General features: G+C 44.0%; 1 protein-coding gene across 1 annotated transcript; it reads left to right on the top strand.

Moving 5' to 3' along the window:
* Positions 1-768: 768 nt before the first annotated feature.
* Positions 769-12635, top strand: DNAJB9 (DnaJ heat shock protein family (Hsp40) member B9). Its single transcript, XM_073573282.1, has 3 exons — positions 769-922; positions 6321-6548; positions 10608-12635. The coding sequence occupies exons 2-3, from the start codon at positions 6332-6334 to the stop codon at positions 11051-11053; spliced, it is 663 nt and encodes a 220-aa protein (XP_073429383.1). The 5' UTR covers positions 769-922; positions 6321-6331; the 3' UTR covers positions 11054-12635.
* The last annotated feature ends 1110 nt before the right edge of the window (positions 12636-13745 follow it).

Consider the following 13745-nt stretch of genomic DNA (forward strand, 5'->3'; position numbering starts at 1 on the left):
GCGGAGGAGGAGGATCGGCCACGCCAGGGCCGACGCCGCGGAGGAGGAGGATCGGCCGCGCCAGGGCCGACGCCGCGGAGGAGGAGGATCGGCAGCGCCAGGGCCGACGCCGCAGAGGAGGAGGATCGGCAGCGCCAGCGCGGCCATCAGAGCCATAATTATTATTAGAGCCATAGTAAGCCCATCTCCAGGGACCTGCACTAGATCTGAGCACGAGGCCCCATGAGACCGATGCGGGACTGCATGCTCCCAGCACAGCCGCACAGTGTGAACGCTCCACATCAGCGTCCTGCCGCCATCACCACCCCACCATAACGCCAGGCCCTGCCATACACACCTTGGTACCGCGTGCTGTACGCCCACTACACTCAGGGCCGGCCACCCACACGAGGACTGCGAGGGGCAAAATACCCACGGGGCAGCGCGCCTGCTCTTCCGCATCCGGGCACCTGACGCCGTGAGCACAGCCTGCGCTCACCTGGCACTGGCCGTCAGCCGGAGGGTCGCTGCCATCTTTGATGAGGGCACAACCTCACATCTCCAGTGTCCGTGTCTTCCCGCTCATCACTAGTCAGTAAGAGCACGCTAGTATGCGCCTACAGAAGCCGGGCGGAATGTGCTGGCTCATCTCACACAGCCGTACGGAGGCCGCTATCGCTCCGCCCATACTGCCTTCTTCCCGCGCTAGTGACGCCATGACCTGGCAGGCAGTGCGCCCTCGGCGGAAGTGACGCCCCTCATTCTCTGTATAGACAACAGCCTTCCACGTGCGCTTAAAAATCACGTGAGAGTTTCTGACCAATAGTAAAGCGTGTCGTGTAGCAGAGCGGTAACGGAGGTGTGGCTGGCTCCGGCTCGGGTCGGCTTGGCGCTGATAAGTCAGACTCAGTGCTGCGGGCGGCTGGTTGTCGGCGGGAGGCTGGTAAGTGGCTCCGTGCGCGGAGGGCCCGCTCGGGAGTGAGGTGGTCGGGAAATGCTGGGTAACGGGTCTATAACAATCGGTGCAGTCACACCCGCTGTGTATAACGGGTCAGCTCCTGGAAAGTGTCACTGCGGGGTATGCAGTTCAGTCCCCGGCTCCTGTACATTGCTGACCATCACCGGAGGCTGGAGCGGGGACAGCGCCCCCCCCCGTCTGAGGTGGCCAGTTCCATAGGCGGCTTCTCTGCCATATAAGGACTGTGCTGACGTTACAGCCGCAGACACATGGGCCTCTGTGCTGGGAGACCCCACCAACCTGGGCCTTATGGGGTGTGACATCTGCGCCGTTTGCCTTTGATTTTGAGGTGCTGAGGGAGACTGGAAGAAAGGAGATTGCCGGCACTCCGGGAATAAAGAAATAAGATATAGTGTGGCAAATTAAGCCATATTAAAATCAAGTTGCCTGACGTGTTTCGAGTGGTGTGCACTCAGTCATAGGACTCAGGACTTGCTGAGGTCGGGGCAGCTCCTGGTGGCCTTATTCTCCTGCTGCTGAGGTCGGGGCAGCTTATTAGGTCATTATTATGGGGGACCGAATCCTGCAGTTCCAGCAAAGGTAATAGGTTTTTGACAACTATGAGAGACAATTACCTCTCACAACTGGTTCAGGACCCAACAAGAGGGGGGGCACTGCTAGACCTAATATTAACCAACAGGCCAGACCGCATATCAAATGTAAGGGTTGGGGGTCACTTGGGTAATAGTGATCACAAATTAATAAGTTTTCATGTATCCTTTAATAAGATATGTAGTAGAGGGGTTACAAGGACACTAAACTTCAGGAAGGCAAATTTCCAACGGATGAGAGATGATCTTGGTGCAATTAACTGGGACGATATCCTGAGACATAAAAATACACAAAGAAAATGGGAGACGTTTATTAGCATCCTGAATAGGACCTGTGCACAATATATACCGTATGGGAATAAACATGCGAGAAATAGGAGGAAACCAGTATGGTTAAATAGAGCTGTAAGGGGCGCAATAAGAGATCAAAATAAAGCATTTAGAGAATTAAAGCAAGTAGGTAGTGATGAGGCATTAAATAAATACAGAAGATTAAATAAATTCTGTAAAAAGCAAATCAAAACAGCAAAGATTGAGACAGAGAGACTCATTGCCAGAGAAAGTAAAAATAATCCCAAAATATTCTTTACATAAATAGTAAGAAACTAAAAAATGATAGTGTTGGCCACCTTTAAATTCTGGGTGAAATGGTGGATGAGGAAAAAGCCAATATGCTAAATGACTTTTTTTCAACAGTATTTACACAAGAATATCCCATGACGGATAACATGATCAGGGATAAAAATTCTCCATCAAATGTCACCTGCTTAACCCAGCAGGAACTACGGCGGCGTCTAAAAATCACTAAAATTGACAAATCCCCGGGCCTGGATGGGATACACCCCCGTGTACTGCAGGAATTAAGCACAGTCATAGACCATTATTTTTAATCCTTAAGGCTAAGTGCACACGTAGCAGAAATTTTCTGCTGAAAAACAGGACTCCCTTCCCAGAAACCGCGTGTTTTTTTCTGCGCGTTTTTTGTGCATTTTTACCGCGATTTTTGCACTTTTTTTCCGTGTTTTTTTCCATGCGGTTTCTAGACACATGGAAAAAGCCAGAAACGTGGAAAACGTGAAATTAATGAGCATGCTGCGTTTTTTACCGCAATGCGTTTTTTTTGCGGTAAAAACCGCATCAATGTGCAAAATGCAAAGAAATGAATGGGAAGCTTTTTCACGTTCTTCCTGCGGATTTTTTGGCAAATCTGTGGGAAAAACCCCGAAAAAAATGCTGTGTGTGAGCACAGCCTAAAGATTCCATAATAACAGGGTCTGTACCACAGGACTGGCGTATAGCAAATGTGGTGCCAATATTCAAAATCTGAACTTGGAAATTATAGGCCAGTAAGTTTAACCTCAACTGTGGGTAAAATCCTGGAGGGTTTTCTAAGAGATAGTATACTGGAGTATCTGAAGGAGTATAACCTCATGACCCAATGTCAACATGGGTTTACGAGGGACCATTCCTGTCAGACTAATCTGATAATCTTTTATGAAGAGGCAAGTTCAAGACTGGACCAAGGGAATGCAGTGGACGTGGTGTACATGGACTTTTCAAAAGCTTTTGATACGGTACCACACAAAAGGTTGATACATAAAATGAGAACAATGGGGATAGGTGAAAATATGTGTAGGTGGGTTAAGAGCTGGCTCAGGGATGGGAAACAAAGGGTGGTTATTAATGGAGCACACTCGGACTGGGTTACGGTTAGCAGTGGGGTACTACAGGGGTCAGTTTTGGGCCCGCTTCTTTTTAACATATTTATTAATGACCTTGTAGGGGGCATAGAGAGTAGAATTTCAATATTTGCAGATGACACTAAACTCTGCAGGGTAATTAATACAGAGGAGGACAATTTTATATTACAGGAGGATTTATGTAAACTAGAAGCTTGGGCTGATAAATGGCAAATGAGCTTTAATGGGGATAAATGTAAGGTCATGCACTTGGGTAGAACGAACAAGTTGTATAATTATGTGCTTAATTGTAAAACACTGGGCAAAACTGTCACTGAAAAAGACCTGGGTGTATGAGTGGACCACAAACTCACATTTAGTGGCCAGTGTCAGGCAGCTGAAAAGCCAAATAAAATAATGGGATGCATTAAGAGGCATAGATGCTCATGAGGAGAACATAATTTTACCTCTATATAAGTCACTAGTGTGACCACACTTAGAATACTGAGTACAGTTCTGGTCTCCGGTGTATAAGAAAGACATAGCTGAACTGGAGCGGGTGCAGAGAAGAGCGACCAAGGTTATTAGGGAACTAGGGGGTCTGCAATACCAAGACCGGTTATTACACTTAGGGTTATTTAGTTTGGAAAATCGAAGGCTTAGGGGTGATCTTGTTACAATGTATAAATATATGCGAGGACAATATAGAGACCTTTTTAATGATCTTTTTACTCTTAGACCTGTGACGGGGATAAGGGGGCATCCTCTATGTCTGGAGGAAAGAAGGTTTAAGCATACTCACAGATTCTTTACTGTAAGAGCAGTGAGACTATGGAACTCTCTGCCATATGATGTTGTAATGAGTGATTCCCTACTAAAATTTAAGAAGGGACTAGATGCCTTTCTTGAAAAGTACAATATTACAGGGTATATACACTAGTTTCCTTAATATTGCGTTGATCCAGGGAGCTAGTCTGATTGCCGTATGTGGAGTCGGGAAGGAATTTTTTTCCCCAATGTGAAGCTTACTGTTTGCCACATGGGTTTTTTTGCCTTCCTCTGGATCAACATGTTAGGGCAGGTTAGGACAGGATATGGGTTGAACTAGATGGATTTAAAGTCTTCCTTCAACCTTAATAACTGTTACTATGTTCTGGTAGCCCTGTTCTTTTTCCTTGAATTTGACACTGAAGTGTTATGGATTGCATCCTGCCAGCCCCCTTCTTGCATGCCGCCGGTTAGGACTCTATCCTGTGCTGTGGATCACAGCTTCCAGGGCCTGGTGTGGGCTGCCAAGATATACTTGTAAGCCTCTTCATTTTTGAGGGTCCCCATTATAAGAAATACAAATCTGGTAATAATGCAAATGAGAAGGCAGCTTATGTCACAGGTGACTTTCTGGCTGTGGTGGTTCTATGGATACCTTCTGTGGAAAGGATGTGTCATCTGTTCATACGGAAGCACTCCTCCTATCAGTTTTTATCCTCTTAATATATTGCAGTCATCATGTGTACTTACTATTGCTCATTCTACCTTCCTACCCAGCTAATTCAAACACTAGTTTCAGCCAACATTAGTCTGTGTATGGGGGTCTTAAAAACAGTCCTCCCATCAAAATGTTTATCCTCCTAATATATTGCAATCATCATATTATACAGAACTTTGTGCTTACTATTGCTCATTTTGCCCTTCTCCGCTAACTCTTCTCTTTTGCATAAGATCTAATGAAACAAGTTTAAACACTGACTAGCAGAATCCTTCTAAGCTCTATGAAAAACAAATCACCTGACCCAGCTGCTCCCTCCTCCCCTCTGCCATGAATTTTGCAGTGATGACTCATGCAGGGAAAAGAGACCCCCTGCTTCTTCATGGATCTTAAGGCCCCGTTACACACAACGATGTCCCGGCGATCCCACCAACGATCCGACATGGATGGGATCGCTGGGACATAGGCTGATTGCTGGTGACCTGTCACATAGACACTCACCAGCGATTTAGGACCAGTGAGCAAGCTGGTATTCAATGTAAACAGCGGGTAACTAACTGTAATGCTGTTTACCCTAGATACCAGCGTGCAGCCTCGCTGATCGTTGGCTCCCGCTGCCACACGCAGTGATGCGTGCTGGCCAGCGGGAGACCAACGATCAAAAAATGGCCCAGAACGATCCTGCACATTCAGCGATACCCTGGGGGGGGTGCGGTCGCTTATGGATGTCACACACAGAGATTTCGCTAGTGATTGTGCTGTGTGTGACGTAGCCCTTAGGTGGATTGAACTAGTTAGTTTTTAATCATGTGATGTCGTAGACCTAATGGAAAAAGAGAATAAGCTGGGTAGAAGGGTGAAATGAACAATTGTAACTGCACAGTGCTATTTAATATGACTAATGCAATGTATTGAGAGGATAAACATTGGAGTTCTTCTTTAAAGGGAATCTGTCAGTAGGCTTCTGCTACCTCAACTGAGAGCAGCCTGATGTAGGTAAAGAGAAGCTGAATCCAATGATGTATCAGTTAGATTACTGGGTGCAGCAGTTCTGACACATTTCTTAGATGCAGAATGAAGCAGAGCTGAGAAAGCTAACCCCGCCCCCACCAGTCTCTGTATGTACAATGTCAATAGACCAGTGCTGATCACTGTTAATCTTAATGATAAATCTAATCCATAAGTAAACCACAGCATTTTGACAAGTGACAATCCCTGAAATCTGGGTTTTAGCCTTTACGTAAATGTGTAAAGGCCTTTTTTCTTAATTACAGCTTCAATGTATTTTTATTGGCTTTCTTTAAGCAGTCTTGGCATTTATTGTTACTACCTATGTCCTCTTAATTTTAGTCTTCATTCTTGTATACTTTATTAGCTTTCAGCTTTGTTTTGCTCCTTTCATGTGTTGGACTTTCAGCGCCCACATTATACACAAGTAACATTAAATATACAGCTGCCTTATTTACTGTAATATGTACACAAGCTTTTTGGTTTCTAAGATCCCCTCTAAGCTTGTTCATACTAGACCTACTGTGGGCCCCGAGGCAGTACAAGATCTGATGCAATCGTCCGCACACCTTCTAACAAGACTTATTTTTGTCTTCCAGGATCTTCAGCGATGGCTTCAGCTCAGTCTGTGCTCACATTTGCAGTTTGTATATTATTAATATCTGAAGTCATATTGGCAAAAAAGACTTATTATGACATATTGGGGGTTCCAAAAAATGCCTCAGAGCGACAGATCAAAAAGGCTTTCCACAAACTTGCCATGAAGTATCATCCTGATAAAAATAAAAGTCCTGATGCTGAGGCCAAGTTTAGAGAAATAGCTGAAGGTAAGCACCTGCAATATCCAGGCAATGTACTTTTTCTTTTAATAACCCCTTTTAGGTATTCTTGACTGTTCTTTGACAGTGTAATATTTTACTGGCAATTCCACCTTTTATAGTGTCGAGAATGCTCCAAAGACCATACACTGAACAGTCTTCAAAATGGCAAGTGCTCCATCTATTCCCTTTACCTGCAGTAGAGACACCTGTAAGGATGCATTCACATAATGTTATGGTGCTGCATTTTAAAGTTTCCCTTAAATTCCTATCCTTATTCTCCTTACGGAACCAACCTAGGATCTCTAAAACTATTTTAAGTGCAAAAATTGCAGCTGAAGTATGGGCACTAATATACAGTAGCATGATGCTCTGTTTATAGCTATCCTTACGGAAGCAAGTCTGAATCTTTCACTTTACTGCACAGGTTCTACGTAGTTAATAAGCAGATAAGGGGGAAAAAAAAACTGCTCAATCAATGGCCAAATAGTTTTGAGTTCTGTCACTAATAAAGGCAAGTTTTATCGTGTGAAGCTTGATTCTTCCTTGACAGGTTGTAGTTGACTCAACTTCTAGAATATTTTTTTGGATTTTTTAATGCAGCCAGAAAATAATAGATGTTTCGGCCTCACTGGCCTTCATCAGTAACACTTTAAATGTGCCTGGTCATGCACTAGGCGCTGGGCATGGAGCCTGAATCAAATAGTACCTGGGTGGGTGGGGGTGCCATGCCGACATCAGCGACCCAGAATCCACTGTTTAGGAGTGTCTGTTAAGTAAAGTACCCAGAACATCAAACAAGTGAGTGTGAATCGTTCATCTCTATATATAAAAATGAATGTGCGTTGTGTGTATCACCAACCAATCACAAAGCATCTTTCATTTCACCCGAGCTGTTCAAAAGAAGCTGAGCTGTGATTGGTTGCTATGACCAACAGTTTTCCCTCTTGACAACACCTCAGCAGACACTGACATGGTGGGAGAAATATAGCATCCCTGGGAACATAAGCTCCCAGCCACTGTCTGCCCCCCTGAAAGGAGCAGAGAGCACATGACAGAAATGAATCCCCCTTCCCGTACCCATTTGTCCATCACACATCCTCCATCCCGTAGGCACATCTTCCCTCTTAAAGGGATCATTGGTATGGAAGTCAGAGCAAATCCATCCAGGGCTTTGGTACTGACCCCAGGCCTCTCTTAAAGGGATCTCCTGTATGGAAGTTAGGGCAAATCCCTCGGCGCTCTGATTCTGACCCCAGGGTTTTATTAAAGGGATCATTTGGTATGCAAGTCAGGGCAAATCCACTCAGCGCTCTGGTTCTGACACCAGGCCTCTCTTAAAGGGATCCCTGGTATGGAAGTTAGGGCAATTCCACTCAGCGCTCTGGTTCTGATCCCAGGCTCTCTTAAAGGGATCCTGGTATGGAAGTTAGGGCAATTCCACTCTGTGCTCTGATTCTGACCCCAGACCCCTCTTAAAGAGAACCTGGTATGGAAGTGAGGGCAAATCCACTCTGCGCTTTGGTACTGACCCCAGGTCTCTCTTAAAGGGATCTCCGGTATGGAAGTTAGGGTAAATCCCTCAGCGCACTGATTTTCACCCTAGACATCTATTAAAGGGATCATTGGTATGGAAGTCAGGGCAAATCCACTCAGTGCTCTGGTTCTGACGCCAGGCCTCTCTTAAAGGGATCCCCAGTATGGAAGTTAGGACCGTTCCACTCAGCACTCTGGTTCTGACTCCAGGCTGACGGGATGATGTGGGATATTGTTGGTAGTTGTCTGGTGGCTCTGGCTGATGGGATGATGTGGGATATTATGGGTAGTAGTCCGGTAGCTCTGGCTGATATGGGACATTAATTGTAGTAGTCCGGTGGCTCTGGCTGATGGGACGATGTGGGATATTATGGGTAGTAGTCCGGTAGCTCTGGCTGACGGAATGATGTGGGATATTAGTGGTAGTTGTCCGGTTGCTCTGGCTGATGGGATGATGTGGGATATTAGGGGTAGTTGTCATGAACTCACTTTCTGCTCCACCAGTTGAGTTCCCCTTCTGTTCTCCCTCTGGTGGTGACAGGGGAGAGTGCGGTTGGTTTAAGTGGTAGTGATCTGCCACCTGATGAGGAAGATAACGATTGGATCTCTGGAGTATCAGACTGGATATAAGACAGCCGACGCCCTATCCGGGTGCTGGTGATTCAGTCTGCTTCTCAGGTCCTGGACTTCAGCTCTCTTCCAGTCTTCTCAAGTTAAGTTTGTTTTTTGCTAATGTTCACACTTGCGCTTGTTGGTCAATTCAGTTTGTTGTGTAATCAGCCTGCCCCTGCTGGGGCTATGCTGAAATTCCACTCCTATTAATCAGTATTTGCCAATCTGCTTTTTGTCCCTTATTAGATTGGCCTCTTTTTTGCTCTGTCTCAGAATATTTCAGAGTGCTGATATAGGTTTTGAAGTCTAGTGACTTCAGGGTTAATTTTGCTATCAGAAGTGTTGGACAATATTTTTGTAGGTTGTTTTTTGGCAGATTGCACACAGTGTCTTTCCTTTTCTGTCCTTTTTAGTTAGCCGGGCCCCATCGTTTGCTCAGCCTATTTTCCTCCTTTGTTTGTATTTTCATCTTGTTTCACCGTCAATACATGTGGGGGGCTGTCTTTCCTTTGGGGCAGTTAGTTTTCCTCTTTTCCTGCTTTAGGCTTATGTAGTTCTCCGGTTGTGACGAGGCGTCTAGGACCAACGTAGGAACGCTCCACGACTGCTGCTACTTGTTGCGGTTAAGATCAGGGATCTGCAATCTTCATAGTTACCGACTTCTCTGGTTTTCTGAGACTTAGCTTGTTTTGTTTTTCCTCCTCGGTTTCCCATTCATAACAGGTAGCAGTCCGGTAGCTCTGGCTGACGGGATGATGTGGGATATTATAGTGAATGTGGCTATGCGGAGTGGGCGGGGCTCTACACTCAGCTTTATATATAGATATAATAATTATAATTGGTTATAACTAACCGTAGTTAGTTACTGCCTGGGCAGCGCCGGGCTCTTCAGCTAGTAGTTAATAAATGCATATCTGTACTTATAGCAAAGCAGTCAACCTGCTGATTTCATCAAGACCATCTCATCTTGTGTGTTTAGAGTATCTCCAACTTTTCCGTGACTGATTGTTGGGGGGGGAAAAGAAGGCTGCACAGCTTGAATGCTAACCCATGATCCATTCATTTTGCCAATGAGAGAGCCTGTCTCTTGCTTTCTCTATAGAGAACATTAAGCCTTGCTGGGAGTGTTCATGTATATGGGGAGTTTGACTGACAGCCATCACTCCAATCTTTTGTGTATGTGTTTTTTTTTTTTTTTTTTTTTTTTTTTTTTTTTTTTTTTTTTCTGGATACTTAATATGACCACAAATATATGATGTGGCATGTTTAGCAAGCTAAATGCTCTAAAACCCTTTCTGATATGACTTGCACCAATAGTTCTTTGAATAGTGCCTTGTAAGCCAGGATCTCTCTAAAAAGGGTCAATGGATTGGTGCCCAAACTAAATGCATCAACATTTGAGAGTGTTCTGGCACAAAGTAAGCCAGCTAATAAGATGGTGTAAAGTTAAACATGAACCACTATGATAAACTTGTGACATCTCAAGATTGTCTAGTCTAAAGCTGTCCATACCCATTAGATGGCTGTTGGCTGAATGAGCACTTCTGTGTGCTCTGAGAAAGCTGTCTGCTTGTGACTTGCTTCCAGGAGAACCATATGATCTACAGTCTAAAGTCGGACATGTGCAGTAGACATATATCCTGACTATTACTCAGCCGGCACTAGCGTCGGCCAACATGAGTCTAATGTCTCAGGGTCTGAAGTTTGCACTGATAAATCAATAGCCTTTTTGTTAATCTGTATCTTAGTTTACTACAAATAATGGCTTTCTCTGCTGTGGTGAATAGCAGCTATAAAACCAAAGAGTAAGCTTATTCTTAGTTATCCTAGCATGCATTGGTATACTCTGATAATTTCATTACGGTAAGCATGCTTATATTGTGCGGCTTGTAAATATTGATATATTTTTTTTCCTTACAGCATATGAGATTCTGTCTGATGAAAATAAGCGAAAGGAATACGACCAATTTGGCCATGATACTTTCACCTCTGGAGGAAGAGGGGGCAATGAAAAGCATTTCCACCAACATTTCAATTTTGATGATCTCTTCAAAGACTTTGACTTTTTCGGGGAAAGCCAAAACACTAGATCAAAGAGACAATTTGACAATACCCATTTTAGAAATCGGCAAGATCCTTCACATGGGCACAGACGCCATTTTGACGACTTTGGTTTTGGGGGCAGTTTATTTAATGACATGTTTGAAGATATGGAAAAGATGTTTACATTTAATAGTTTTGGTAACTCGCAGCAGCAGAATGTCAGAACAGATGGCAAATTCCAGGGATCGAGCAAGCACTGCAGAACTGTCACTCAGCGACGTGGAAACATGGTGACAACATATACAGATTGTTCTGGGCAGTGACAGCCCGACGTGTGAGAAGCCTATGAACTCTACCCAATAAAGCTTTACCCGTAGAATCAAAAAGTGCTACACTGAGCAGCTAAACCAGAGTATACAGCAACTAGCTGGAAAACTGCTGTCCATGCATTGTGACCTGTGTGATCTAACAAGATAGGGTGCTATTGACTTCCACTGTCATGCCATTAATTTATTTTTGGTTGTTAAACTGCTATCCAGGTATATAACCTAATAGGCTGCCATTAGATGGGTAACAACACACTATGCATGGCATGCTCCACTAGTTTTCCTTAGCTATAATAGATACTGAATAATCTGGGCAACAATATTTCAGGTTTGGCTTTCAAACTTGTTTCTCAGTAATCTAATGTAACAGTTTTCCTTTTCATCCTTGTCTGTTCACTTTTCCTACTTTGCTTGTCTTACAAAGTATTGTAAACTTGCATTACTTCTGACCTTAACACCAATTGTTTGTACACGTACAGTATAAAGGAGTCATCAAGCCCAGTTCACGTCAATACCAGGTGGTGAGTGGGGCTTGTGACTTCACGTCTACAGCTATTAGCTGGTAATGTGCACCTTACCAAGTAGTATAGGTCGGGAGCATGTGAGCTGGCAGATATCTATAGACGTGATTAGGGCCATACTATGTCTTTACTGGGTACCTGTCACTTGACTTGTACGGCCCACAAACTGGAGGCAACGTGAATCTGAGCCTGGCTGCACTATTCTCTGAAACGCCAATGCTCCAGAGAAAACTGTTTAAACGTTGACCCGAGTGAGACTAGATAAGTCTGATGCATTGTCGCCCTGCTGCATGAAGCTTCTCATGTAGACACACTTGGCGTCAAGCGGCTCATGGCTGGATGTTTAAACTGGTTCCCTCTGAAACTCTGATTTCAGAGAAAACATACCTGGCTGTAGTGGAGCAACATGAATCCAAGTGATGGATTTCTCTTTAATAATAGAAAATCCATACATTAATCTGCTGTAACTTTTACTTCTATTTGAGATTTATTTGTGTGCCAATGTGACCATCTAAGACTGGGATCAGAAGACTGTATTACACAGTCCATATGCAGAGCTGAACATACTGACTAACCTTGGGTCTCCCAACCTGAACTTAAAGACTCATGGGCATATATAGCGTGGTTGGGTCTGGAGATCCTTGGTCAGTCTGTGCATTGGGGTTCATGTAAGGATCGTGAAATATGGCTGTCTGAACCTTGCCTAAAACTGTTGGCTCGGTCTTCCTGAGGCTAGCTCATGTTCTGCTTTTTAGAGCACCCCCTTTTTCTCCTTCACCTTCTTATCATAGGAGGTAACGTATCTTCCATAATGATACAAGCAATACATCTTTGGCTTTGCCAGATGATGAACACTTAAGATGTGCAATATTTTTACACTTCCCATTGTGTGTAGTTTAACTTGTGTGCCAGTTCAGATGTTTTTTTTTTTTTGTTTTATTTTATTACTGCACTTTCCTTGGCATACTCCATATGACTATTAATCCTATGGATATTAATGCCACTCGTCTCTACTCATGTAACGTGAGTGACAATAAACGATCATTACTTAAACTGCATTCTCGTGTGGTTTGATTTGTTTTGCTTTAGTTTTATATATATATATATATATATATATATATATATATATATATATATATATATATATATATATATATATATATATATAAAAAAAAAAAAAAACACATTCAGGCTATGTGCACACTTAGCGTTTTAAAACGCTCACTAAAAACCGGACTCCTTCCCAGAAATCGCACGGTTTTTTCCACGCGATTTCACCGCGATTTCGATCGCGATTTTGCCGCGATTTTCGCGTGCGTTATTCAAGCACTTTCCAAGCGATTTGAAGCATCGCTTGGAAAGTGATTGACAGGTTGGTCACACTCGTCAAACAGTGTTTGACAAGTGTGACCAGGTTTTTACTATTGAGGCCGCCTATGCGGCCTCAATAGTAAAAGATAGGATGTTAAAATGCTAAAAAAAAAAAAATCGGGGTATATTTACCTTCCGGCGTCCCACGCTGCATTCCCGGGCCTCAGCGTTCCCAGTAATGCCTTGCGAGACCTGTGATGACGTAGTCTCACGTTGCTATAGCGATCTCGCGAGACCACGTCATTACAGGGCCTTGCCGCAAGGCATTACTGGGAACGCTAGGCCGGGAATGCAGCGCGGGACACCGGAAGGTAAATATACCCCGATCTTTTTTTTTTTTTTTTTTTTTTTTTTTTTTTTTTTTACAGGGGTATGGTACCCAGGGCCTGGAGGACAGTCTCCTCTCCTCCACACCGTGGGTACCAACCGCACATGAGACGCTTAACTTCCCGCATGGTGGGCATAGCCACATGCGGGAAGTCAGCGATTCTCATGCATTCCTATGGGTGCGGAATTGCGGCAATTCTTTGCGATTCCGCACAAAAGAATGAGCATGCTGCGATTTTTTTTTTTTTTTTTTTTTTTTTTTTTTTTTTTTCCGCGATGCGATTCCGCCGCGGAAAAAAGCGCAGCATTAGCACAGCATGTGCGGAATGCATGGGAGGCATTCTGTACACGATTTTTAAGCGTTTTCGCGCCAAAAATCGCGGCAAACGCTTAATCGCTACGTGTGCACACAGCCTCAGCTGTAATTTTTGTGATTGTTTTTAAATCAGATTTTGGACTGACTTAATCTG

The sequence above is a fragment of the Dendrobates tinctorius genome, unplaced genomic scaffold (genome assembly GCF_039654945.1).
Source record: "Dendrobates tinctorius isolate UK_male_01 unplaced genomic scaffold, ASM3965494v1 ptg000035l, whole genome shotgun sequence".
Taxonomy (NCBI): domain Eukaryota; kingdom Metazoa; phylum Chordata; class Amphibia; order Anura; family Dendrobatidae; genus Dendrobates; species Dendrobates tinctorius.